The sequence below is a fragment of the Euprymna scolopes genome, chromosome 7 (genome assembly GCF_053919585.1).
Source record: "Euprymna scolopes isolate OS-2025 chromosome 7, ASM5391958v1, whole genome shotgun sequence".
In the NCBI taxonomy this organism is placed as follows: Eukaryota; Metazoa; Mollusca; class Cephalopoda; order Sepiida; family Sepiolidae; genus Euprymna; species Euprymna scolopes.
Genome location: NC_136488.1, coordinates 15534041 through 15561993, shown reverse-complemented (window position 1 = coordinate 15561993; position 27953 = coordinate 15534041). Strand labels below are relative to the sequence as shown.

At 32.0% G+C, this 27953-nt stretch overlaps 1 protein-coding gene across 2 annotated transcripts in view; it reads right to left on the bottom strand.

Moving 5' to 3' along the window:
• The window catches only part of LOC145279614 (uncharacterized), a 350943-nt gene that overhangs the window by 59904 nt on the left and 263086 nt on the right, over nt 1–27953 (bottom strand). For both annotated transcript variants that reach the window (XM_080130812.1, XM_080130813.1), the window contains exons 12-16: nt 24036–24221; nt 20680–20779; nt 16671–16774; nt 11690–11818; nt 951–1050 (exon numbers count right to left, since the gene is read on the bottom strand). In XM_080130812.1, coding sequence (XP_079986938.1) covers nt 951–1050; nt 11690–11818; nt 16671–16774; nt 20680–20779; nt 24036–24221 — 619 coding nt within the window. The remainder of the gene's footprint in view (nt 1–950; nt 1051–11689; nt 11819–16670; nt 16775–20679; nt 20780–24035; nt 24222–27953) is intronic.

Here is a 27953-nt window from a genome sequence, read left to right as displayed (position 1 = left end):
AATATGTCTATTTACAAAACAAATATGGACCATTTGTTTGCATTTTACAAATTTTGGAACATATCATAATTCAAATGAATGTTTGATGAAAAACTGGGCCAAAATTACTTTGCAAAATTAGGCTTATGATAAATTTAATAAGAAAACTTTCTCTGAAATCTTCTATAGTCATGGTGTTTAATGTTTTCAGGTGACAGACTCCTAAAGTTATGGATATTATTAAAGAAAACATTTTTTCTTCCCTAACTGTAATATATATTTTGCGTGTATGTTTATAATCAAAATTCAGAATATTATTTAAAAGAAACATTAAAACTGGTCATTATATTTAACTACAATTTTAAATATAAACTAGTTCTTGTTAACACAGCTCCTTTAAAATAATATTCACATTGTTGGTTACAACATACAGATGCAAAATTTATTAGAAAGTAAGTTTCTCATGTGTGAAGGATACAATTTTTTTTTAACTATTCTTTTTTAATTTTAGGTATTTAAAAATTTTAAATATGAGTGATTGTGACAATACCAAAGCTATATGAATCAGAAGAAATGTACTCAGATAAAATTATATGCTAACACGTAAAATCTTATGATTTATATAAAAAAGTTAATTGCTTTTTTAAGGAATTTTTTGTAGTGGGAAGGGGGGATCAAAGAAAAAATTACATTTGAATTTTATAATTTTATCAAATAAACAGAGCCACATTTAAATTATGAAGTTGTAAATAAAATTGTAAAATCGTATAAAAGATTTCTACAAAATGAATTGATTTAGTTTGAAAAACAAAAAAGAATGAAAGATTCTTAATATTGTTCACTTTATTATATATTTACTGCCATAGAAAAATTATCTATTGCCAAAATAATTCCATAGATTAAATTTCAGCCCTAGTAAGTGTCCATGACTCTTGCTAAAGCAAGGAGAATAAGTTAGAGACAAAACTTACGTGAAGAGAGATTTTCTGTTGATTTGGAACCACTATCAGAGATGGAACCACTCGTTCGGATGCTTGGTTCCCGTGATAATTCTTTCATATTTTTTTTATCCTACAATGTCAAAATAAAGATGAGTGAAAATATGTATAAAAGATGGCTGAGGTTTTTATATATTTGCCATAACAATAATATAAAAATTAAATTATTGAACGTCTCGTCAAATGTACTCAAAAGCAGAATGAGCCAATATTTTCAGAATTAAAAAGAAAAATGCAAAAAATTCCATTCAAAATCCTACAACTTTTATTTGATTGATCTTGAGAGAAAATAAACTAGGGTCAGTTTTGTTTTTCTCTCCCCAGCATAGATGATTCCATTGAGCAGTTTTTAATTGATTCTTTAATCAAAAAATCTGAAACTTGAAATATTTTTATCAATAGAAAATCCAATCAGTTTGTTTTTTTTTGCTTGAAATTAATTTCTAATAAAAAAATTACATGTATTCAATTTGAAAAAAAATGTTAAAATGAAATCCATGTACAATCTTAAAAATTGAACTTTTAGAATTTCTAAGATAAATTATTGATATTATTCAATGATTTTATTTTTGAAAAAAATATCTTGATTATTTTTTAATAACTTTCCAATGAAGATAGACATCTACAACTACTATTTTTCTTTAAATCATAATTGAGGAATTAAAAACAAAAAATTATATCTAAAACCTGTTTACTGCAAAATACATCTGTGAAAAGCCTAAAACTAAATGGGCTAAAAAGATGAACAAATGAAATGAATATAAAAACCTGGTTAAGTTAATAAGTAATATTTATGCAGTATTTATTAAAGAAAAATGCTCAATTTCAGATATAGAGCATATAAGAAATGGAAACACTACATCAATAATAATTAAAAAAAAAAAAAAATGAAGAAAAATTTTTTTTCTTCGTTTAAGATTTTAAAATGTAAAATGCTGAAATAAAAGATGTTATGAGATTAAAATTATGGTTAATAATAATGATTAATATTTAATTTTTTATATATTATGCAGTTAATTAGAATAAATAATGCCATGCATATCTTATATTTGTGTGAAAAATGCAAATGACTATAAGATTCAAATGGAATTTCACTGAAAGAAAAAAAGAAAAGAATGATTAAAAGAGAAAACGGATCATTGTTTGATTCTATATGCAATTTTTTTTTATCAAGATAGAAAGCAGGTTTTTCAGGAAGATTATTATAATATGAGTTGTATGACTAAAACACCTGAGATCATTTTAATTGAAGTTATTTAAGGATTTTCATGGCAGAATACAAACATGCCATGGAAATATAAAAAAAGTTAATTTTTTTTCCTTTGGTATAGTGATATTTTGTACAAAAAAATTAAAGTCTTGGTAAAATTATATTTTATAAAAAAATATCTTGGTGAAATGATATTTCATAGAAAGAAAAAATGGTAAAAAGTCTTGGTAAAATAATTTATAGGAAAAAAAATTCAAGTCTTGGGATAATATATTAACATGTATTGCTTGAAAAATAAATCATTATGAATTTGTGTATCAAAGATAATCTATATATCTATAAAAGTGAGAATGTGTGTGTGAGGACACTTCTCAACCTATATACTCAATGAATTTTTGATCTACAGACTTGAGATTTTGTATATAGTGTATTCAGACATGTGGAAAACATTATAATCAGTTTTCATCTAGGAAAAAGGGCTGCTAAGAGGTAAAAATTAAAAAATTCGTACATGGAAGTTTTCAGATTCTGTTTTATGATTTCACATGCGCAAATCGTTTACATTATGTTAAGAATAAGTAGGTTTGAAAACATTTTGTAAAGACGTGTCAAGCTGGCCTGATGGTTATTGTACTTGACTCGCTGTCTTTCAGTTTCAATTTCAGCTCAAGTATTTTTTTTACTTACAAGAAGTCAACTGTTTAGAAAAAACATAATACTCACATAACCATGTCTCAATTTCTTTCTTTTTTTTTCATTCTTTTTTAAGGAATTTAATGTTACATTTAATGTTGGACAATGCCGCATATATCTTCTAGTATTGAATATTTTCATAATGGATAAATCAAAATTTATGCTTTGGAATTTTTTAGAAAATGAATATTGATCATTTGTATTAGATAACTTGTTCTCACCTTAGTTGTTATTCTCACAACAGTAAATTTTATAGTTTTGTACAATGACAAGGCAGAAAAGAGTGCTCAGAGTGCTACCTCCCTAAATGTGCCAGCAGTACTCCTTCTTAGGAGGTATCTGACTCATATATAGATGATATCTTGTTGGTAAACTTATTTTGTGTTCATCTTTAAAAGAGAAAAATTTATTTTGGACTAAGCAAGCATTGTAGGCCGAACCTAACCTTTACATAATAGACCCTTACATGTTTTTTTACATCATTAATAGTAAGAGGAGATGCTGTCAAAAGATGTGGCACTGTTGCTGATGTTCTAGAATCAGTTTCCTCCTTGGTGATGCATTCTCTGATAGCCAATTCTTGATTTGCTACAGTTAACAGACACTGCAGTTATGTACAAGCTTAGGGATGTTCAAATCCAATGGTAAGGAAATATTAAATATGACTGGGATGCTGCAATAAGCAGAGAAGATCTGATGCTATTTTGGTGTTTTCTGTTTCATAGACTAGTTGCTTAATTAAGGCTTGAGAGTCTAGTCTACCCTACTATTTCAACAATACCCGGAGGGAAGAGAGATGGATTCTAAACTTTAACAAAGGTATTAAAGGAAATGAATTTACAAACTGTCATACACTGTCAAATACTAGTTGAAAATACCGATTCCAGCCATGTCCTCAATCCTCACTGATCCCCTGAAATGGTCACCCTTTTAGTATTGACCAAATTATGTCACTTAACTCTGGTGATCTTACAGTAATCGATCTCAACATTTGTAAAAGATAGAGGTTGATACATGCTCCCTCTCCCCCAAGAAATGCGAGAAAAAAAGGATAAGGACTAAATGCCGTTCTGTTTAAGACCCAAGATATTAATGAAGAAATTTGCTTATTTATATTATTTTTTTTGTTTTCATTAAGTTAACAAATAGGTCAAGGTTAAAGAAATTTCATAAACAGAAACTGATTGCTAAAAATAGGATGGAGGAAACAATGAAGGAAGTTTACCAGGTCAACATTTGATATGTGTGAATTGGATATCAATATCTAGCTAACGTGCAGTGGCCGTCTGCAGATCAAAGGCTATATTGAGACATGCTGACCAATTTGCATATAAACACAGCGGTTTTTGTGAAATAGAGTGAGTTTTGATCGGCATGCTGTCGGGAAAGAGTCTTAGTCGGCATGCCGCCGAGGTGGTTCTTGGTGACATGGCACGTTGGGAGAATATTTCTTTGTGAAGAAGAAGCGTCCTGTAAAGCCGGGTTATGATGTCATGATGTTGAAAGGCGGTTGACATCATTTTTTTTATTTTTTTACAAAGGAGTCACCACTTATCAAGGCCCGGAGGCCACTCAAGGATAAGAGTTAATGGGTATACATAAGTAGTGGAAATTTTGTAAATTGGATTACTTAGAGGGATGGTTCATCAAGAATTTTTTTACATTGGACTTGAAGACAATCAAATTGTAGTCAGCTGGAAAGCAGGCAAACGGAAGAGAGTTCCACAGGCGAACAGTTCTAGGAAAGAAGCTTTGTTTGGCGAACCTACGTTTAGGTTTAGGCACAAATAAAGAGTGTGAGAAATTATTGATAGTGGTTTTGGTTAGATGAGTATTTTTGTGAAAGTTTGATGAGAGGAGACCATAAATTGAAGCTCAGACGAGCACTTGCCATGAAAATAATGATAAAGCAGAGACAGGCTCACAACATTTCTTTTGTGGGAAAGAGGTTGCAGAGAAGAGAAAATGGCATCCCCTAAAGTCTATTTTGAATTCTGTCAAGGTAGCATAAGCTGCTTCTAGCAGTTTCTGCCTAGATGTAGCAACAGTACTCCATAAGTGGCCGTACCTGGCTTTTATATAGGTAGAGAATTACACCAGGAATGAGATATCTACTGGAGCGGTAGAAGGATCGTACCATTTTTCCAGGCTGACATCATGAGAGGAAAAGAGAGAAATTAAGAGTTGCATGTTGATCTGTTTACTTTTAACCTTTTCCGGGTGTCTGATACAGTTTACTTCAACTCACACGCTGAACAACTTCTGTCTGTTGGATGTTGATGAACACTTTGTTGTTTTGTTTTCCCTTTGGATGATATAAACGTATAAAAAATTAATCGTCTTCATTCGGCTTTTGAAGCTACTGTTTGTCATCTCTTCATTTTTATTTGTGCCGTGCAGAACAGTTATGGCATATTTATTTATGCCAGCAACTTTATAACGGTATACATTACTATAATCATATGTTTTTAATGAGATTTTAATATTGTTAAAAGATACAAAATTAAATCGACTCTAAAAATGAATTTAATGAATTCCAATCTTTTCACAACAGAAGTTTATTATCTTTACATCATCAACGCTCTGATCCCCATCCGGCATCAATTGAAATGGATGGCTCTCGTCTTGGGGAGGCTCCATGTTTTGACAAACTTCTGGGTTTAACCTTTACTCCTGATCTGAAATGGAACACGTACATCAAATCTGTTGCCAGGGACACTGGGAAAATGATGGGATCCTTCTATGGCTCCAGAAGATATCTCACTACTGATGCAATTCTCTATCTCTATAAAAGCCAAGTATGTCCAAGGATGGAGTACTGCTGCCATATCTGGGCAGGAGCTGCTAAAAACAGCCAATCTTGCCTTGACAGAGTACAAAATAGACTTTGTGGTTTGGTGGGGGATGCCCTTTTCTCTTCCCTGCAACCTCTCTCCCACAGAAGAGACGTTGCGAGCCTGTCTTTGTTTTATCGTTATTTCTATGGCAGGTGCTCGTCTGAGCTCCAATCCCTCGTCCCCCCTCGCCAATCTTTCATGAGAAACACCCATCTGGCTGAAACTACTGTCAATAATTTTCCTCACTCTTTATCTGTGCCTAAATCCAAACGTAGATTCCATGAGCAAAGCTTATTTCTTAGAACTGTACGCCAGTGGAACTCTCTGCCGCTTGCCTGTTTCCCATCTGACTATAACTTGGACGTCTTCAAGTCCAACATAAACAAACTCCTGACAAACCGCCCCCTTAAGTAAGACACTCTATCAAAACCCCCAATACTAATGATTACTACAATACTATCTCATGGATTACTGTACACGCAATAACCCTTATCCCTGAGTGGCCTTCGGGCCTTGATAAGTGGTGACCCCCATGTAAAAAAAAAAAAAAATGATTTTTTAAATGAGGTTGTTCTTCCAATCACGTTTTAGCCATCATCTGGAGGTTTCTCTCTTGGCATGAAAGCAAACAGAATCCAAACGATTGTTGAGATGTCTTGTTCTCTGTGAACTGAGGTGTGGCTTTGCTTCTGCAGAGTTCTAGGAGGTTCACTCTTCCAGGGTTCGCCTTAGCTCTTTGGTAAAAGGGTCAGTTTATTGCTAACTGCCTGAGGTGCCTTTACTATGAGACTGCCCAGACATTTTTTGCAGGCTAGAGTACTCTTTCTATAGGGAATTGACGTTTCAATTACACTTTCCAACCCTTGTGTCACATCATCCTGTTATGGGAGGGAGATAAATTACCCCCCCCCACCGAACAAAAAAAAAAAAAAATTTAATTATATAATATTTATTTTTCAGTTTTCCCATTTCAGTTTTTGGTTACTTTGAATTATTTTGATAGACTTCTCCCAATCTGCCTTAAAGATGCCTCGTTACACGTCCTAAGAGGTATTACTCCAACTAGTTGATATGCAATTTAAATCTGACTAAGGCAGAATAAATTTATTTCCCAGCAGAGAAGCAATAAAAAAAAGCAGCTCAAATTATATCATGAAACATTTGAACACTTTAACAAATTAAATATTTTTTGTTGCATCAGAATTTCTTTAGTTTAATTACATTTCTCAAATATCATTCTTACGTTTAAAACTATTAATCTCTAAAGGTTAATAAAACTTAATTTTTTAAGATTTATTTCTCCTGACTGATTTCACCAAATATACACGTGATTAACACGTGCGGCCATTTTGTTTTGACATCGCCTTTCACTAAATTAATAGCAAATAAAATTAACAAATGAAATAATATGAATATCAAGGAAATTTAAATGCAGAAATGTAACAGATAGACAAACCAAAGCAAATTAAGGCATAAAACAGTGAAATAACCTATGCAGATTCACCTTTATTAATACAATAAATATATATATATATATATATATATATATATATATATGTTTTCTGTAGTATGGTCAGGTGGGAAATCCATATTGGTATATTTCAGGAAATACCTTTTGTCAGATGTGTTTGAGTTTCATTAAACTTGATAGTTTAAATATTGTTAAGAGATACAAAAAAATGTTAATGAATTCCAATCTTTTCACAATAGGAATATGTTCACAATAGTCAAAATAGTTCAATTTTCAAAATAGATATGCGTTTGTCTTTCAACTTGAAAGTTTAATGAAAGTCAAATACACATCCGACGAAGGGTATTTTCCCTGAAATATACCACTATGGAGATTTTGGGAGATATTTTTTATGACTCTTTTTGACCTCATCTACATTAACCACTTAGTATGAATACTGTAAAACATGACAAGCTTTTGTATTTCATGTTGATATTCATATTGACCTTTACAGAAATCGATCTTTTAGGAATTAAGGAATTTTTTTTACTCCTTTTCACCCCAAACAGAGCATATTGCCACTTGGAATGCAATTTGTAATCATGTTTAATAGGAGACTGTGAGGAGTTGAGCAACAAAATATCTGTTCACATTACATTTAAACTTCTGTAGGTTAGTGCAGTTAAGGAAGCAAGAAACAGGAAGGGAATTCCAAAGTCTAGCAGTCTGAGAAAAAAAAAAAACTATTAAAGTAGAAGTCTTTCCGGCATTTAGGTACTTCAACAGTGAAGAGTTGGGATTTTGCTGCTTGTCAGGTTAGCTGGGGGTATGTACGCCGAGGGGAGATACAAGTATTATCAGTTCATCAGAGCACATTCCATTAAAGTACTTGTAAAACAGGCATAGAGATGCAATATTGCGGTGATGGGACAGAGGTTGGGGCTTGGCCGATAATGCAAGACCTATTAAATTTGAGACTCTTTTTTTTAACCTAGTCAAAGAGTGAGAGACAAGTGGTAGATGCACCATCCCAGGTGTAGCAACAATATGCCGTGCATGGGCAAATTGTGACTTAGTAAAAATATAGGATATTTTCTAGTAGGAGTAATTTTCTAGCACAGTAAAGCTAGCCCACATTCTTTGCAGTAGCTTTGGCAATGTCCTCAATGTATTTGTTCCAATTCATGTTGCCTGTGAATGTTAAGCTGAGAAGTTTGAAGGATGGACTCTCAGGTAGGGTATTATCATAGCAATGGTGGTTGAGAAAGTGTTTTATAATAGTTAAAAGAAAGAAAAAAGCTTTACACATAATTAGTCAGTTTTGCAGCATATAAACCCGTTAAGGTTATTTAATCCCAAAATACATTATTTATTGTAAACCATTCATTGAAGAAAAGTTGATATTTTACCAATAACTTGGGAGAAAATTTCTTGTTCATATGTTAATAGAGGAGAATTGGACATAATTGTACCCATTAGAATTGTAACATATATATACGACAATTCCAGAGTCCATGACTGTATCCATTTCACCAATTACATACACGCTCATTTTGCATATGGAAACATTAAATGATTAATCACATTTCTGAGTTTTTTACATAAAGGTTCATTTTTTTGTATTATTTAAATTCTTCTGGTTACTGCTCTCATCTTGAATGTTATTTTCATAACGATTTGGTCAATATAACATCCAATATTCTTCAAGTGTATCGTGTCAAACTCAGGAATTTTTTTATTGAACTTGGGAATTTCAAACAGAACCTTTTATTTTATCTACGGGAGTAGAATGTTTTTGTTCCATCATCCATGACTGTTGGGGGTTACATCGATTGAAACATGATGAAAATAACATTCAAAATGGGCACAGTAGTCTGAAGAATCGAAATAATATGAAATGATGAATTGTTGTTGAATTACGTGCTACTAAAAAAAAAAAATTTTTTTTTATTAAAACAAGATGCTTTAATTATTAACAAAAAACATGAAAATAAAAATAGAGAAAAGGATCAAATATTATGAAAGAAATTAACTTTTCTTTGTTGATTTTAAAATTTGCTGATTTAAAGAAAAATTAAAGAAAAACATTTCATATCTCTTTGAATAAAAAATATTTTCACAAAGGATTTCCCAAACTAAATTTATTACACAATTGGATTTTTTTCTAATAGAGTGATATATTTGTCTAATAAAATTATTTGTCAAATAGAATGATATATTCGTCAAATAGAATGATATATTCGTCAAATAATAAGATATATTTCTCTAATAAAGTGAGATATTTGTCTAATAGTGACATATTTCTAATAGTGACATATTTGTCTAATAGTGACATATTTCTAATAGTGATAGAGTGATATATTTTTCAAGTAAAATTATATTTTTTTAATAGAATATTATTTTCAAATAGACTATTTTTTTTCTCATAGAATTATGTATTCTGATATATTTTTCATAATAAATCGTCAAATCAAGAATGGAACTAACCGAAAACATTTTAATAAATTCAATTAATTCATTAATGGTAAAACATTGAATTTACAATAACCTTTTTTGAATGTTTCTAATAAAATCTTTAAAAGAATTTTACCTGATATATATATATATATATATATATTATCAGGTCAAGAACTTTTTTTTGGATTCTCTTGAGTTTTTTTTTTACCAACCCTCTCTGACATTGCTGTCAACAGGTCCTCCCATCTTCTACAAGCGTAGGTGCAATGACGTCTTACAACAGATTTTTTGCAATGTATTTCACAATTTGGTGCCCATCACAAGTTCCGACTTACTTCTCCAGGAATAATCAGCAACCTGAAGTCTTCCTTTTTTTACAAAAACTGAGATATGAGGTGGGTCTCCATATAAGCATTTATTGGCTGTGTATTTTTCCATGCTGATGTTCAATACAAAATGCATGTTGAGTGATGTTTTGTCAATGTCTGTAGAGCAAAATAGATTTTGATTGTAGCCTTAAAAAAATACATCTTTCGATGGTTAGAAAGGAACTACTTTCAGATAGTGTGTAGTTCATCAAGAACTCCCCAGGCTTTGTCTTTGTGGATTTGAAGTTTTTCAGTTAACTGGATGTTGCGTCTGAGTTATACAAATTACTAGATAGACTTGATGTTGTTACCATTTTGGGGCTTAATTTCTCCTTTTTAATTTTAGATTGTGTTAAGTACCCCTCCCTCTCTTAAGAAAAATATCATGACGATGACGAAGGATGGAGGGAGCATTGCTTGACTATCGAAACAATAAGTAAAGAAGATAACTATTGATGATGACAAAAGTCCAAGAATATAATTGAGGTAAACAATAGTAGTTGCAGACAAAAATGAAATATTAATTATTTTGAATTTTCTAATGGAAACAATAAAAATACTGGTGCTCATCATCTTAGTTGGTTTGTATCAGGAAAAGCACCAACCTATGAAAATTTTGTTTTGCTTCACTTAACGAAATTAATTACAAAGTAAATTTGTTCAACTTCAGTGAAGTTTGAATGTTGAAAGATTGCAATGAAGTTCACTAAAGATTGTTAAGTTTTTTTAAAGATGACATATTGAGCTGTGTTGTGTCCAAGAAAGATAATAGAAATCAAAATGAATGAGGAAAGAAGGCAAGATGAAAGCTATTTTGGATTAGAAATGAAAAAGGAAATGGTATTGTTTTTTTTGCAGAGAAATGAGCAGATGAACTGATTGATGTTAATCGTCTAAGTCAGGAGTCTCCAAAGTTTTCAATCAGAAGGTGGGAGACCTTTTTAGAGTTATGCGGGCCAAAATAAAAAAAATTGCCTAATACAGTTTTGCTCGTTAGCTTTGCTTTTTAGTGAAACTTGTTCTCCAAACCCTCATTTTTTTTAATCATTTTCTGAACAAAAAGAAAAAAGCAACTATTTTCACACATTTCCATTTTTAACATTTTTCCTAAATATTTTTATGTTTTTCATAAATAACTCTGTGGGCCAAATTAAAATCTTTGGTAGGCCGGATCTGGCCTGTGGGCTATAGTTTGGAAACCCCTGGTATAAGTGATCAAATTATAATGTTAAAGTTAATGGTTGATGAGAAAATGTTCATAGCTTTGTTTGCTCGAACATGTGGGTTGTGTGAAAGATGAGATTTACAATAGGTTTATTACAGAAATTGTTGAAAGTTCAAGACATGCCAACATCTAAAACAGACATTAAGATGATTCTGATGAGGATGAAACTAAGTTAATTTGTAAAATATGTTTCTTGTTTAAGTTTGGGAAAGCTTGGGGTTTGAGTGATCTCAAATTTAGTGGCATGCTAAAGATGTTCCTTTCATCTGTTAGTATATGTGGAGTGCCAAAAATACACTTTGTCTAACATATCCAATATATTTCATTAGCATGAGATGTTCTTAAGGTAGACGTGCAAACTAATGGGAAGCGTGCAGGAATTGCATCAACGATGACAAGGTTAGTTGTGTTTGTTTTTTTTTGTTGTTAGTATTTACAACTACAAGAAATCTACTGGCATATCAAGACTCACATCTTTTTCAAAGCCTCTATTTTCATGACCACTCACAGAAATTTGTTGCAAAGTGGCAAGGTTTTTCATGTGCCTCATTTTCTCTTTCATTTCCTTTGGATAAGGCGTTGGGCACCGACTTAGTTTACCCTGAAATGGCAGAGAGAAAATGGAAAAAAAGAAAGAAAAAGATAACACATTTTTTCCAAATATAAAATAAAACCAAAACGGAAACAAATTTAAAAGTTTCCCGATCTTTTTAGAGATTATGTTTTGTATAATTTCAATATCGATGTTTTCTTTTTGTTCACCCTCACCGTCAAAATTTTAATAACATATAAGTTATCACAATTTTAACTTAGAAATGCCGTCTATGGGCTTTGTAGGGGTTACGTCAATTATTGATACATTTAAACAGAGTTCGTATAACAATGTCTAACTAGAGAAAGATAAAGACAACACCTTTCGTTGAAAAAAAAAAAAGTTAACATAATCCTTCTTTTTTTTTTCGAAACTTATATATGAGTCAACGACAATTTAAATTCCAAAGTCAAGCAATAATAAAAAAAAAAATGAAGCAATTGACAGTCAATTTCAAGATGGTTCGTATAATGTAGATGTACTAGCACAATAACGCAGATCAATTTGAGGAATTTCGTCATTTTTCTTTTTCTACAATTGCTTGTTGATAATGGACTCCCAAAATCATTCAATAGGTGTGAACTGGTTGGGATCTTAACAGCATCTGGCTGGCTGACTAATACCCAAAATAATTGTTGCTTTTATCTTTTGCGCTAGAGTTGATTAGGTTTTTTATTCAACTTGATTGGCCACTTGTCATCCTTCATCAGAATGCTCTGCTGTTACCTGTTTTGGGTGGTAACGATCTTGGATTGTCACAATAAATACAATTTTTGAAGGCCAAACTGTTTCAAAAGTGGCCAAATTTATGACATCTGCCTTTAAAAATGCCAATCTGGCAATCCTTGACAAGAATATGAAAGTGAACGCTTTTTTCTGTAGGCTCATCTTCAAATATGTCATTATAATAATAACATATGTCATTATGATAATAACGTATGATCATTATAATAATAACATATGATCATTATAATAATAACATATGTCATTATAATAATAACATATGTCATTATGATAATAACATATGATCATTATAATAATAACATATGTCATTATAATAATAACATATGATCATTATAATAATAACATATGTCATTATAATAATAACATATGATCATTATAATAATAACATATGTCATTATGATAATAACATATGTCATTATAATAATAACATATGTCATTATAATAATAACATATGTCATTATAATAATAACATATGTCATTATAATAATAACATATGATCATTATAATAATAACATATGATCATTATAATAACATATGTCATTATGATAATAACATATGATCATTATAATAATAACATATGTCATTATAATAATAACATATGTCATTATAATAATAACATATGATCATTATAATAACATATGATCATTATAATAATAACATATGTCATTATCATAATAACATATGTCATTATCGTAATAACATATGATCATTATAATAACATATGATCATTGTTTTAATGGTATGAGAAAGGAACTCTTAGTAATTTTGACGTGCAGTGATTCTTCACTGGAGAAAATCAGTAAAACAATATGCAAAAAAAAAGAGAACAATTGAAAGGAATAGGGGAGGAGGAGAACATTGTCTAGCAAAAGGTGATGGACTGAAAGAGTAAATAAAAGATTTTCTCTTATGTGATTTCATGATTTGTATTGAACTATGTAGCACAATATTATCTTCTGAGTATTTATTAGTACTTCTTAATTTATCTCACTTGGGTCAGTTCTATATTTAAAATATGATGGATACTATTTTCATAGAAGTGTTAATAAACTCATATTTGCTGTGTGTCATTGATTTTTCTGTTAAAAATGTTTTTTTTGTGCTATTCAGAAAAATATCAGCTTTATCAAAACATTTGCTGATTCAATATATTTCTCATTCCAGGGAATTTTGACAGATCCTGCTAGTTATTATAATTAAAAGAAAAATATTTTAAAACTGTAAAGACTATAATTAATTATTAATCTTATTAAATTTTAGAAATATAAAATTAAAAAAGATCATTTTTAGATACATCCACATATTTTCATAAGATGCTTCGTCCATTGTTCCATTCATCTGATTGTCATTGTTAACTTTAAAAAAATTTTGCCACAGAGACGTAAGGGGCTGCTGTGAATTAGCGGCTATGTTTACAGGGACACTAACATTCTAAGTAGGGAGTTGAGCAGCGAGATGTTTGTTCACATTTCACTTAAATTTCTGCATGATAATAGTCAGGAGAGCAGAATACAGTGAGAGAATTCCAAAGTCTTACAGTTCAACAGTTCAAGGGAAGAAACTTTCAGAATCGATGGCTGTCCGACGTCAGAGCACCTCTACAGTGAAAGTGCTGGATTTTACTGCTTTGGGTATTTGCGTTGAAGAGGATCACCAGTTTTATGAATTTGGAGCACATTCCATTAAAGTACTTATAAAACAAACATGGAAATGCAACATTGCAGAGATGGGACAGGGGTTGGAGATTGGTGTATAGTGCGGGACCTATTAGATTGCTGATTCATTTCTGAACTTTGTCCAATAGAGAGAGAGAGAGAGAGAGAGAGAGAGAGAGAGAGAGAGAGAGAGAGAGAGAGAGAGAGAGAGAGAGAGAGAGAGAAAGACTAATTGTTGACGCACAGGCCCAGATGTGGCAGCAATATTCCATGTATGGGCGAATGGTGGTTTTGTAGAGATAGAGGATGCTACATTGTTAATTGCAGATAGATGTAACTACTTTTAGATAGGGCCAAGCATCAATAGAAGAGGCTCTGTCCAACAAACTACAGTTTGAAACAACACTTTCATCGTTAAGTATGCAAAACTGTTTAAACGTTGTCTTAAGGAGAATAGTTTCCCATCTCCCTGGAAAATTTCATCAGTATGCCCTGTATTTAAGAATTCAGGTGATCGCTCATCCCCCTCTCAGTACAGGCCAATAAGTCTCCTGTGCGTCATGAGTAAGTTGCTGGAATCTGTGTTAAATACAGAAGTAATCAACCATCTCAACAAAAATAACCTTCTTAGTGACACTCAATATGGTTTCCGTTCTGCTAGATCTACAGCAGATGTGCTTACAGTTATATCTCATAGGATTAGCAAATCTCTCGACGGAGGCAACCTTTCTAGGGCAATTGCTCTTGACATATCTAAGGCCTTTGAAAGGGTATGGCATAAAGGTTTACTTCATAAGATCACTAGCTATGGTATTGCTGGAAATGTCTTCTCAATTATTAAATCATTTCTTTCTGATAGGTTCATAAGAGTAGTAGTTGAGGGGCAAAAATCAGAAGCTCACAGTATTAATGCCGGTGTCCCTCAGGGGTCCATCCTGGGCCCAACTCTTTTCCTGATCTACATTAATGATCTTCCAAATCACATCCTTACATCATTTGTAGACATTTATGCTGACGACACTACCATTTATGGTAGCACATCTAAGACAGTAAACGACCAAGTTCTCTCCAATTCTCTCTCCTCTGATCTTGAGCACGTAGTACAATGGGGTAAGGAGTGGCTGGTTACTTTTAATGCATCTAAAACCAAGCTTCTCTCTTTACATCATCAACATTCTGATCCACATCTGGCATCAATTGAAATGAATGGCTCTCGTCTTCAGGAGGCCTCAAGTTTTGACAAGCTTCTTGGCTTGACCATTACTCCTGATCTTAAATGGAACACGTACATCAAATCTGTTGCCAAGGCCGCTGGAAAAATGGTGGGATTTTTCTATCGATCCGGTAGATATCTCACTGCTGATGCTATTCTCTATCTATATAAAAGCCAGGTACGTCCAAGGATGGAATACTGTTGCCACATCTGGGCAGGAGCTGCTAGAAAGGACTTGGCCTGCCTTGATAGAGTTCAAAATAGACTTTGTAGCCTCATAGGAGATGTCCTTTTCTCTTCCTTTCAACCTCTATCTCACAGAAGAGATGTTGCGAGTTTGTCTCTGATGTATCGTTATTTTCATGGAAAGTGTTCGACTGAGCTTCAATCTATGGTCCCCCCTCACCAAACTTTCACAAGAAACACTCGTCTAGCTGTAAACACTATCAATAATTCCCCCCACTCTTTATCTGTGCCTAAACCTAAACGTAGATTCCATGAACAAAGCTTCTTTCTTAGAACTGCACGCCTGTGGAATTGTCTTCCGTTTTCCTGCTTTCCGGCTGACTACAATATGGTTGTGTTCAAGTCTAACGTAAATAAGTTCTTGATGAGCCGTTCCATATAAGTTATCAAATTTACCAAATTTTCATTACTAATGATTACTATATTGTCCAATTTCTACTGTACACTCTTTAACCCTTATCCTTGAGTGGCCTCTTGGCCTTGATAATGTGGTGATGCCTATGTAAAAAAAACAAAAAAAAACAAAAAAACGAATGGACATCTCTTAAGAATGGATCCATTCTTGTTTCATTGAAGTTTAGACTTAAGAGATGCAACAATGGAATTTAAAACCAATTTTATCTGTGTTAATATTCTGGTGCTTTTAAAACCAAATATTTTTAAATGTATCACAAAATTCAGATTTTTATTTTTTCATAATTCTGACTGAATTGATATTAAGCAGGTCACATGATTGCGTTTTTTTGTTTTATGTATCATTGGTAATTTGTGATATGATACAAATGTTTTTTTTGTTTTATGTATCATTGTGATATGATACAAATGTAATTTGTGATATGATACAAATGTAATTTGTGATATGATACAAATGTAATTTGTGATATGATACAAATGTTTTTTTTGTTTTATGTATCATTGTGATATGATACAAATGTAATTTGTGATATGATACAAATGTTTTTGTTTTTTTCAAGAGATAGAAAAAGTAGAAAAAGTAAATTACATCAACTTCCTCATCTTCGCTGACCGCAAAATGTATCTGTTGTCGTTTTAATCGTTCTTCCTCCCACGCTGAAGCATGGAAACTGGAACTGTCGTTTAGAGATTCTGATGAAAAAAGAAAAAAAAATACAGTGAAATCATTCAAATAATAAATATGCATGAAAATATAAGTCCCCTATACTTAGGGCACTTGGTGGCATTATCAGTCATGTTAATGGAGTCTGAGTATTTCAGCATAATATTCTCCTAACCAGCTAGATCCTACCTGGTAGTTACATCTATTTTTAGAGAATTATTGCACAAACAAACCAAGCTTTAACAGATTGGTTGAAATTGTTCATTGTACGATAGAGAAGTTATTCTACCTGGTGTTGTATTTTTTTTTCCTTCTCTTCATTCCCTTTCAAAAAGCAAGATTGACCAAGATGCACAACTTGATCGATTGGATGGGATCATCTTCAAAAGTTGAGCTGTTAAATGACAGGGCCGCTGATAATGATGATAATCTTTTCCTTCATTTAAAAGAAAAGAAAACAACATACAACCATAAAACTGCATCTATATACAATGGTGAAACATAGATGAAAAATTAACCCATGTATTTCGATTAGGAGATATTCATAATGTATTACTTCCTATTTACTTGCCTCTCCATGAGGGCAAAGTTAGACACAAGGCCGATTTTTAATGAGGGGAAAATCCAGCTTCACAAAAAAGAGGCACTCTGGATTGAAACAAAAATAAAATCTAGAAATATTTCTAAATATTTCTAAAATTAAAACAAAAATAAATCTAGAAATATTTCTCCTCCACTGACCAAGTACAGAATAGACTAAGTATGGCATCAGAACCGATACTAAACTTTGTTTCTAGCCAAAAGGCCAAAGACATTTTTTGTAATGGATAAGTTGAATCTAATCTATACAACTAAACATGGATATAATTTTAAAGATTCTAAAATATTACTTAATAAACCGAAAAATAACTTTCCTTTGAGGTGCGGCTAAGAAAGACATCAATCATACTGTCTGCAACACCAAAGAATGATCTGACTGCCAGGATGAAACTGGAATTATGATGTCATTTGAAGAAATACATAAAGGCCACATGCTCAAAGTTCATGTCGTCCTCTAATTGAGCTGTATTTGGCAGAAAATCCTCTAAAAATTTTTTTAGCCAAGATTTTTTTATTTTTTTTCATTGTAAAAAGTGTCAAATTGCTCTTGAACATGCTATATATATATATATATATATATATATATATATATATATATATATATATATATATATATATATAGTGAATGAATGACAAAAGTATCTGTTTCGCAGCATAAAATTATTCACTTAATTATTTTATCGATTAGTGAATCTATGTTGCCCTTAACTCATCAAAAGAAATAGCAACAATCAATTCATCAAAAGGAAATAAAATGCATTTTGACATGATTGGAATAAATTGGAAGAGAAGCTGTAATACCTTATAATCTGTTGCTCCTAATAATATATTGCTCTGTAAATTGCTTCTTAAACAAGGATTGGTATATATTATAAGAAAAAAGTATATTACCACAGAAATAAATAAATATATATATATATATATTGCTAATGGAAGTATTAACATATGGGAGGGAAGCAAGTATATTTCCCCTAACCCCCACTGTACTATATATATATATATATATATATATATATATATATGTTTATGGGAAAATATGCTTTTTCAATTACATTTCACCCTTTATTGTTACCAATTGTTTTGATTATGAAGCTCAATGTATGTTAAATTAAAAATCTTGGAATTTGGAATATAGCTGTTTTGTCATCCATATATATATATATATATATATATATATATATATATATATATATATATATATATATATATATGTTGCTAATGGAAGTATTATCATATGGGAGGGAAGCGAGAATATTTCCCCTAACCCCCATTGTATTATATCTGTAACCTAGCTCCCTTTTCTTCAAAATACCTAGGTATAAAAAGGGTTTAAACCTCTCTTTCTATATATAAAAAATAATTTTATAAAATCAACAATAGGTTCTCTACAGGGCAATGTAAATTACAATGTATTGTGAAGTAAGTCACTGCTAGAGGCATGTGAAGCTTCCTCCCGGTGCACTGCGATGGGTCCCCAAACTGAACAGGCAATCAATTGATTTGATTGAAAAATGGTTGATTTCATCAATTTTGATAACAATCAAATATGGAAGTGTGAAATATTCGATGATCATTTAATCTTGAGCACCATTGGATCTCCCTATATATATATATATATATATATAAACACACACACACAAAGTACTAGTGTAATTATGATTGCAAGAATTAAGAATGGATGGAGTATGAGTTTAGCAAACTTCTGGCATTACTAACCAGCAGAGCATTACCATTCTATACCAAAGGAATAGTCTATCAGATGTGCATGCAGAGTGATAATGTATGAAACTGAAACCTGGCCAGTAAAGATTAAGAATATAAATTGCATGAGAAGAAATGATGCAAGAATGATATGATTTCAGATGAAGATTAAATCTGGAGAGTATAGGGAAATATGTGCAGTAGACTTTAATGTTTTGGACACGTTGAAAAAAATGGATAGTTCTGGAGTTAGTAGATGCAGAACACTAGAGTTAGCCAGATCAGTTCACAGTAGAAAACCAAAGAGAACATGAGATAAAATGATAAAAATGGACCTGATGGAAAGAGGGATAAATGAATACCTGGACAGAGATAGATTAGTTTGGAAGTAAATTTTTTAAAGCCATTTAATGCATGCTAGCATGCAAAATGAACGTTAAATCAAATATGATGGCAATGAGAAATAAATGTGAATTATTAGTCATCAATCGAGCTCTGGTTTAATCATTTGAATAAGAAAAATATGAATTTGTAAAGCCAGTTTTTCTTTTATCTAGGAAGAATATAATTGTTAAGAATTCGTCTAGAAATATGATGTAATTAAAATGGAATTTTTTCAACAATATTCTCAATTTCAAAAACTAGATTTTTAAGATTTATTTTTTAATTAAAAATATATAGAAAAATCCTGTGAGAAGCAAATGTTGATTAAATCCATTTTAATATATATATATATATATATATATATATATATATATATATATATATATATATATATTATTTTACACCCCCCCCACACACACAAGCAAAAATATCTGTGCTTTGCATGGGACTTTGCTGTACACACTTCGCAAGCATCTTGCACTAATTGGATGTTGTAAGAGGCGCACCAAATATGACTTTGACCTTGACCTTGAAAAATGTTGTGCACAATGCCTAGGTCAGAGACCATCATCATGTCAGATTTGGTCCTAATCAGCCTAGTTGTGTGAGCTGTACGAGAGTATATATACATAAGATATGAACTTGAACTTTGACCTTTACTTTGGAAAATGTTGTGCACCATCCCTAGGTGGGGGACCATCATGCCAGGTTTCGTTGTGATATCAGTCGAGTGTTGTGAGCTGTAGGAGAGTTGTGCACACAGACACACATGAATGCTATTACTTTATATATATAATTAAATAATAATTATGCGTTTTATACTTACAGACACTACTGTTTAGTGCTTATGCAATCATCAGTGTAGGAAGTGACAATTCCTACTATTTAAGAGATTAAAACCCAGCTATCAAGCCACCTTTGACTCCGTTTGCTTTACCTCCAGACGACGAATCAATTGCCACAGGAATGAAGGGAATTAACTAATAAATGCACAATTCGGGCGTAGATATCCAGAGTGTTCGAACAACGGAAGTCATGAACGTTGCATAAACGCAAGTTGACTGCATCTTAGTTTATAATTCCTAGATAGTGCCCATCCTAAAATATTCTTAAAGGGGCTTGATAATTACAATTAAATGATGTTCTTTTATACTATAGACACTAGCGCTTCACGCTTATGCAATCACACCCTGCATAGACACATATTACAGCAATGGCTGAAGCCAAAAAACAATCAACTAAATCGAACCTTCATTTTTCTCTGTTCTTTGAGGAAACAAATAACAAGTAAGGATTTTTCTGCCAGTCAGAGGATCTTTGTCCGATTGCAATTGTACAAGAGGCCTCGTCTGAAATAGAAACAGCAAACACGTATTTAGTAAAAAGCAATAATAAATTCACAATCCTTCAAATTTCAAGAAAAACCCTTTAACATTTAATTTAGATTGCTTTTTTTCTGGATTATTTTAAATACTCTTCTCACCAACCTTCTTCAGCTCCATATTGTCGAACGCAGAAATTGATACGGAATTTTATTTTATTTATAAAACATGCCATCCAAACTTCATCCTTCTATTTCATTTGGGAGCCACAGTATCTGGAGCGATCTCAAAAACTTACAATGTGAATGGTCCCTGGACTCCACACAAAATCCATGAACAAAGATTGAAGATCATCAACCTGTATCTGCTGGAATGTATGTAACTGCATAGAGACCACATCCTCACAACATCATATGCAGCAACTGCATCTGTAGAGAGAATTCTTTGTAGAAACTCAAAGAAGCTGTACTGTCTCAGTCTGTTCCGCAGTGCAGTGACCTAAACCAAAAAGACACTTTTCGACAATTTAGCCGAAGTGGTCTCAGATTTTGGCCACATTATTGAAAAGCTTCTTTTTTGGTTTGGTCGTTGCACCACAGAACAGGCTGTTAGAAGCCAATGGTCAGGCAACAGATGACCGAAACAGATAAATTGAGCAGCAAAGGATGCGTGGAGATACTTTTCGGTCGTGAAACATCAATCAGAATTTAAAAAAAACTTCTGAGGAGTTTTTTTTCACCACATCGTAAAATTGTTTTCTCCACGGAATCCAGCAACATAGTCGATTTCATCTCATCAGAAGAAATTCTTTGTCCATGTTTTTACTTCTACTTTTACTTACAATCTACCAGGTAGTGACGATATCTATCATATCCAGGTTTAAAGCTACTTTAGAAAATACATTCAGATGGTCTATTGGTGTTTTTTTGTTTTTTTTTACAAGGGAATCACCACTTATCAAGGCCTGAAAGTCACTCGAGAATAAGGATTAATGAGTGTAAGATGATTGGTAAGACAACAGCACAATGATCAGTAATGGTGGAAATTGGGTAGAATTTAATTATTTAAGACGACAGCTCAACAAGAACCTATTTAGATTGAACTTGGAAATTATCACATTATAGTCAGTTGGGAAGCAGACCAACTGTATAGAATTCCACATATGAGCAGTTTTAGGAAAGAAATTTTGTTCATGGAATTTGCGTGTAGATTTAGGCACAGATAGAAAGTGGAGTAAATTGTTGACAGTGGTTGTAGCTAGACGAGTGTTTGTGAATGTTTTTGCAAGAGGGGGATAGACTGAAGCTCAATTGAGCACTTGGTGTACACATCTGTCATTTTACATGACTTGTTTCATTGTGTGATTTTTTTTTTTTTTTAATAAATTTGATTTGAAAAAAGAGATTCAAACTGATTTTGTGTTGTCTAATCCATATTATTGATTAACCATTTTGAATTCTCTTCTAGGAACAATTCATTCTACTTAATTTAGTATATAACATATTCTTCATATATGGAAGTGCTACGATTTAGTGCTAATGTATAAAAATTGTGGGCTCATCATTCTGTTGTAACTACTGCACATGTTTAATCAACATCCTTGGACAAGCTATGAATGCATATATCTTCCCTTCAACTATGGATTAAATAGTCAGGTAGACTAGACTCTCAGGCATTGCTTGAGCAACTATTCTTTCTTTGCTTATCCAAGCAGTTTTTAGCCATCGTAGACTTGTTCTTGCCACTGAAACTCCAACAATGCCAGTTCAGAAGAGATGAGGTTGAGGATTGTGCAACCCTTGATTCACTATAGATTCCCCATGCAGAGAACCTTAAAGAAATCTCAAGTATTTTCATGATCATTATGCAACAGATCAATTTACAAAAGTCAATCAATTAATTGCTGTTGCTAGCTGCACATTATTTATTCACTCATTCCACTCAGATAAAGGGGAAATAACTCTCCTTAATTAATCCTGGAAAGAGCATTAATTTAGACATAGCATGTGAAAATACATGTGAAAAAAGATACAAAGTTTTTTTTTTTTTCGCTATTCTTTAAATAAATACATAAATAATAATAATAATAATAACAACAACAACAATAACAACAACAACAATAATAATAATAATAACAATAATAACAACAACAACAACAATAATAATAATAATAACAATAATAATAATAATAATAATAATAATAATAATAATAGTAGTAGTACATATACAGTATGGCACTTATGGTGCAATGATTTACATACAAATCCCGAAAAGAAGATGAAATATTCCCAAAATCACATTATTTGATCAAGTAGTTTGTTTTTTTGGGTTTTTTTTTTAAGAAAATTAAATTTTACAAGTAAACCAGTTATGTTTTTGTTGGCCATAATGGAAATCCGATGAAATAAATAAAAGAGAGAGAACTCATTTCGAAGTGTTGAGGTCAAAATCAACATTATGTTCAATACAGTTTAATAGTATGCATGCAGCGACCCTGTTGTTTATATCAGCATCAGCGACCATTAGCTCTCCGAATTGTAGAACCATGGTAATCGTGGGAAGGCAAGTAGTTTCCTGTTGCTTTCCGTCTTGATTTGAGGTGTATTTTCCGCCCCTCCACCCCATGAGTTAAATGCACTCCCAGATACCAACCTGGAAATTTCTACAACTTGGCGTAGTACATACAGTGCTTAGCTTTCACAAATGGTCACCCATCTGGTATTAGCCAGGCTCATCGTTGCTTAAATTTGGTAATCTGGCAAGAACCGCTGTGTCAACGTGATTGTGCTATTTAGTTATAACATTGCTAAAAATCATAAATTTTGATTTTCTTCGTTTGAAAAAAAAAAAAAAAAACCTATTTAATCAATTTACATGATTTTTGGAATATGACAGCTTCGTTCTGTGATAAGTATGTACATCATAAAGATTTTTCTGCATTTTTGTTGTTTTATAATAAGTGTAATTCTGAATAAACACTAAAAAAAAAAAAAATAATAATAACTTTAATGTTTTTTTTTTGTTTTTTTTTTTACAGAAATAGAATTCACATCAATTCAAGTAGAAATTATTTTGAAGCACAATAGTTGGGATAGATGCCCACACAGATTTTACAATTAAAAGGGGGAAAAAAAAAGGAATTTTACTAAATTATAAAAAATGAAAACTAAAGAAATGTGGCATTGTTCAAGACGTATTGGAAAATGGTAAAAATCAATACAAAGGATGTAATTAAGCCGAGCAAAATAGAAGAGGGGAAAAAAATTGCCAATGTTCTACTGACCTGGTTCTCTGTCAGCCATAATGCTTGCAGTTCTTTGAGTTTTACAATACTAAAAGGCAAATGCTTCAATTGATTATCACTTAAGTTGAGCACACGTAGGTGAGGAATTCGGCCAATTTCATCAGGAATGTACTTCAGTCTATTGCTCCTTAAAGACAGAACTGTGATTCCATTACAACTGCCAATCTAGATGGAAAGAGAAGCAGGAAAATGAACCAACAATCAAGATAAGTTAATGCTGTTTGCTGGAAGCATTGTTTAGCATGTATATAAACGAAATTTAGATTTATAGAAGGCAATACAATACAGATGTATAACGGATCAACACAAACAGAAGCAAATTAAGATATAACAGGTGAATAAGCAATGCAAATTCATCTTTATTAATACAATATATATATGTGTATCTGTTTATATTTTGTATGTATTGTGTTATTAGTTGTGTCAGCATGGTCAGAGAAGAATTTGTCTTATAATATTTCAGAAAAATCTCTCTTCATCAAAAATGTGTTCAACTTCCAAATGTATATATTATGGCTATTGTAGAAATAAGCAATTTTGCAGAAATTGGAAATCTAATCAATTATATTATTTAAAATTAAATAAATTAAATAATTTAAAATAAAATATAGGGCTTGCCTTGATACTCAATATTATTTGTTTTATTTCTAACTAGCAGAAACTGTGGAAATTCCACAGCGGACTCTTTTATATGTAAATTATTGATGTTGGAATTCTGTGGATGTTCAGTGTAAATGGAGATGCTCTGATATTATTGTAGCTCTTTTGTTAAAACTGCAAAAGTATTTATCTAAGCTAGCAGGGACACCCGGCATAACCCAGTCATAAAATATGTTTAAATATGATATTTTAATTTATGCAGATTTTTAAAATATTATTATAGAGTCAATTTTCTATCGATTCTAATCTTCTTGTAAATATACAATAAAGGTGACACAATTTTTCCCCTCTCGACGTAAGTACCTTAGGTTGACAACAAGAGATGACACATAAAAAATTACAATGTTTCTGTCATTAGCCATTATATCATCTAGCTATAGACCACAATTATATACAAATTATTTTGTAATATTAAAAAATTACATTTAGTATGAGGAGTGCCATGACCATCATCATCCTAACCTAAAGAGGAAGTAGCAAAAATTTCACCCTCACTTTACCGACTACTCTTATGACACCATTCTACACCGAGTTCTTTTATACTTTTACATACTTTACCTGGGTTTTAACCGTCATTAACTGATTACATATTTCTTACACATATGCATACTCTTAGACCTTACATCTGACACAAAAATTAATTTTCCCATTTAATTTTCCGGTGCCGCTGATTGGATAAGTATTCATTCTACAATTCCCACATTTGGTTATTCCACCAAATAAATGAACACTTACCAACTATTAAACACGCTGCCATTTTTTGGTACGTGCACTATAATCTTACGCGTTACTTATTATTCATGGGTTTGTTCTGCTTATACACTCTGACCTTAGATTATTTACTTGTGAAAATATTATACTCCCAAAACATAAATGCTGACCAGCTATGCCATACAACTCCTGTTTATAGGCACTTGGAGGGAGGGGCAGTTACAGATAGAGAGATACAGAGAGTGAGAGAGTGGGAGTGAGAGAAATAAGCTATTTTTATTTGTACCGGAGCTGAAGTCAATGTTTATGATTGTAAATCAAAAAATATTTGTGTGATAAATCTGTCTGTCATACCGCTGCATTTGTATTTTCTGAAGATTAAAATTGATGTTTATTTTTACAAGAATGTTTCTACATTTATCTAGCGTTAAATATCCATGTTATACAACAGGGATGAAGTTGCTCAATTGATATAATCCGACGGTTTGCATCGTTCGCCGGGCGTTGCCTACCAAGAATCACGGAAAAACAGACTTAAAACTGTAGAAGCAACGAAGTTTGACAATGAGTACATGATTTTCTTTATTTTTTTTATATTAAAAGCATTGAACAATACAAACTACAATTTTGGGTACTTATGTATTTTTGGTACTGTGCTGAAATAATATCGTTTTTATTTACAAAGCTATTTAACCTTCGGGAGGGGAGGGCGTTTGGTCAATATTCCAAACATTGTGATTTTTTTGGGTTTTCTTTGTGTATGCAAAGTTATTTGTTTATTTTTCTTACGACCTACCCAAGCGTAGTATAAACACACCCTACCTCCCTATGTTAAGAACGGCTTTTGAAATAAACAGCCCAACCTCCCTGTGTTAAGAATGGCTTCTGAGGTTGGGGGGGGGGGTCATTCCGAAACCCATTCTTAACATGGGGAGGTTGGGGTTGTTTATAATACACTGGCACAATAATACTCTACCCTTTCTGTGAATTTTCCTTATTAAAATCATTCCTTTACTTTTTTTAATTATTATTTTTAATGTTTGCTCGCGTTTCTTTTTGCTCAATCGATATAATCCGATGGTTTCTGTCATTCGCCAGGCGTTGCCTACCAAGAATCACGGAAAAACAGACTTAAAACTGTAGAAGTAACAAAGTTTGACAAGGAGTACATGTTCTTTTTTTTTTTTTTATTAAAAGCATTGAACAATACAAACTACAATTTTGGGTACTTATGTATTTTCAGTACCATGCTGAAATAATACTGTTTTTATTTACAAAGCCATTATAACTTTCAGGAGGAGAAGGTGTTTTGTCAATATTGAAAAAATTAGCATGAAACTCGAATTTAACCTGAAAACACTATTTACAAATAGCGCGATACCAAAAATGCATGACCAAAGTAAAAAATGCATATTTTTTTCTAGATTTCTTAAACATGGGTATGTCTACGGCTTCACAAACACCACTACATTATTTTTGTATGCTGTAAAAAATTTGTAAAAATTATTAGCAGTTCATTGAAAGCTTCTTCTTTTAAATGATAAAAAAGTTAGGATGATAATATTAAATTACATTTACATAGTTTTACGTACGGGGGGGGGGGGTACATATTACTATTACACTTATTAAAAAAATAAAACAACTGATTAGGCTATTTTGGCAGTAAAGACCTTAGTAATTTAATATTTGGCCAACAACAAAAATGACAACCGTATTTGAAATTTTTACTGAGGAGGGGTGCATGCTACCACCAGGCAACGCCAGTTAACGGATCCTGTTAGTATATTATAAAGTTATGATTTCAAAAATAAAAAATATATCCATATGACTTGGGTGCATCAGCTTAAATAGAATTTGAAACAAAACTTATGAAGAAAAAAAATAAATAAATGTATATAACTTGAGTTCCTTCAGCTATAATTAAAATCGAAATCAAAACTTATGAAGAATTCTTGGTAAAATTATTTATTACAAGAAATGGAAGATCATAAATAACTTTTCCTATCAGTGATAGACATGGCTGATAATATCATTTCCAAGAGTCTGAAATTCAAACTCGTCAGTCTAACATTCATAGGTAACATGAATTGGAATAAATACATAGAAGATACTGCCAAGTTCGCTGCATTGAAGGTGGATTTCTTTACTTAGCTAGAAAACTTCTTGCACTTACAAATATCTTATATCTCGATAAAGCCATCATTTATCCATGCCTTAAGTATTGTTGCCACATCTGGGCTTATACATTAATCTAAACTTGCAGCAAATTCCCACCTCTCAACTATAGAGGTTCCCAGATGTCAAAAAACTTTCTGCCCTATTAGCTTCTTTCTTTGAACCGTTTGCCTTTGGGCTTGTTTCCCGTTTCCTGGACAGTACGAATATGTAGAAATTTAAATGTAATGTGAACAAACATCTTGCTGCATAGTTCCTTACTTATGATGTTGTCTATGAATTTAGTCTCTAATCACAGTAGCCCCTTACATCTCAGTGGCAATATGCCTTGTTTGGGGTGAACAGAAGTAA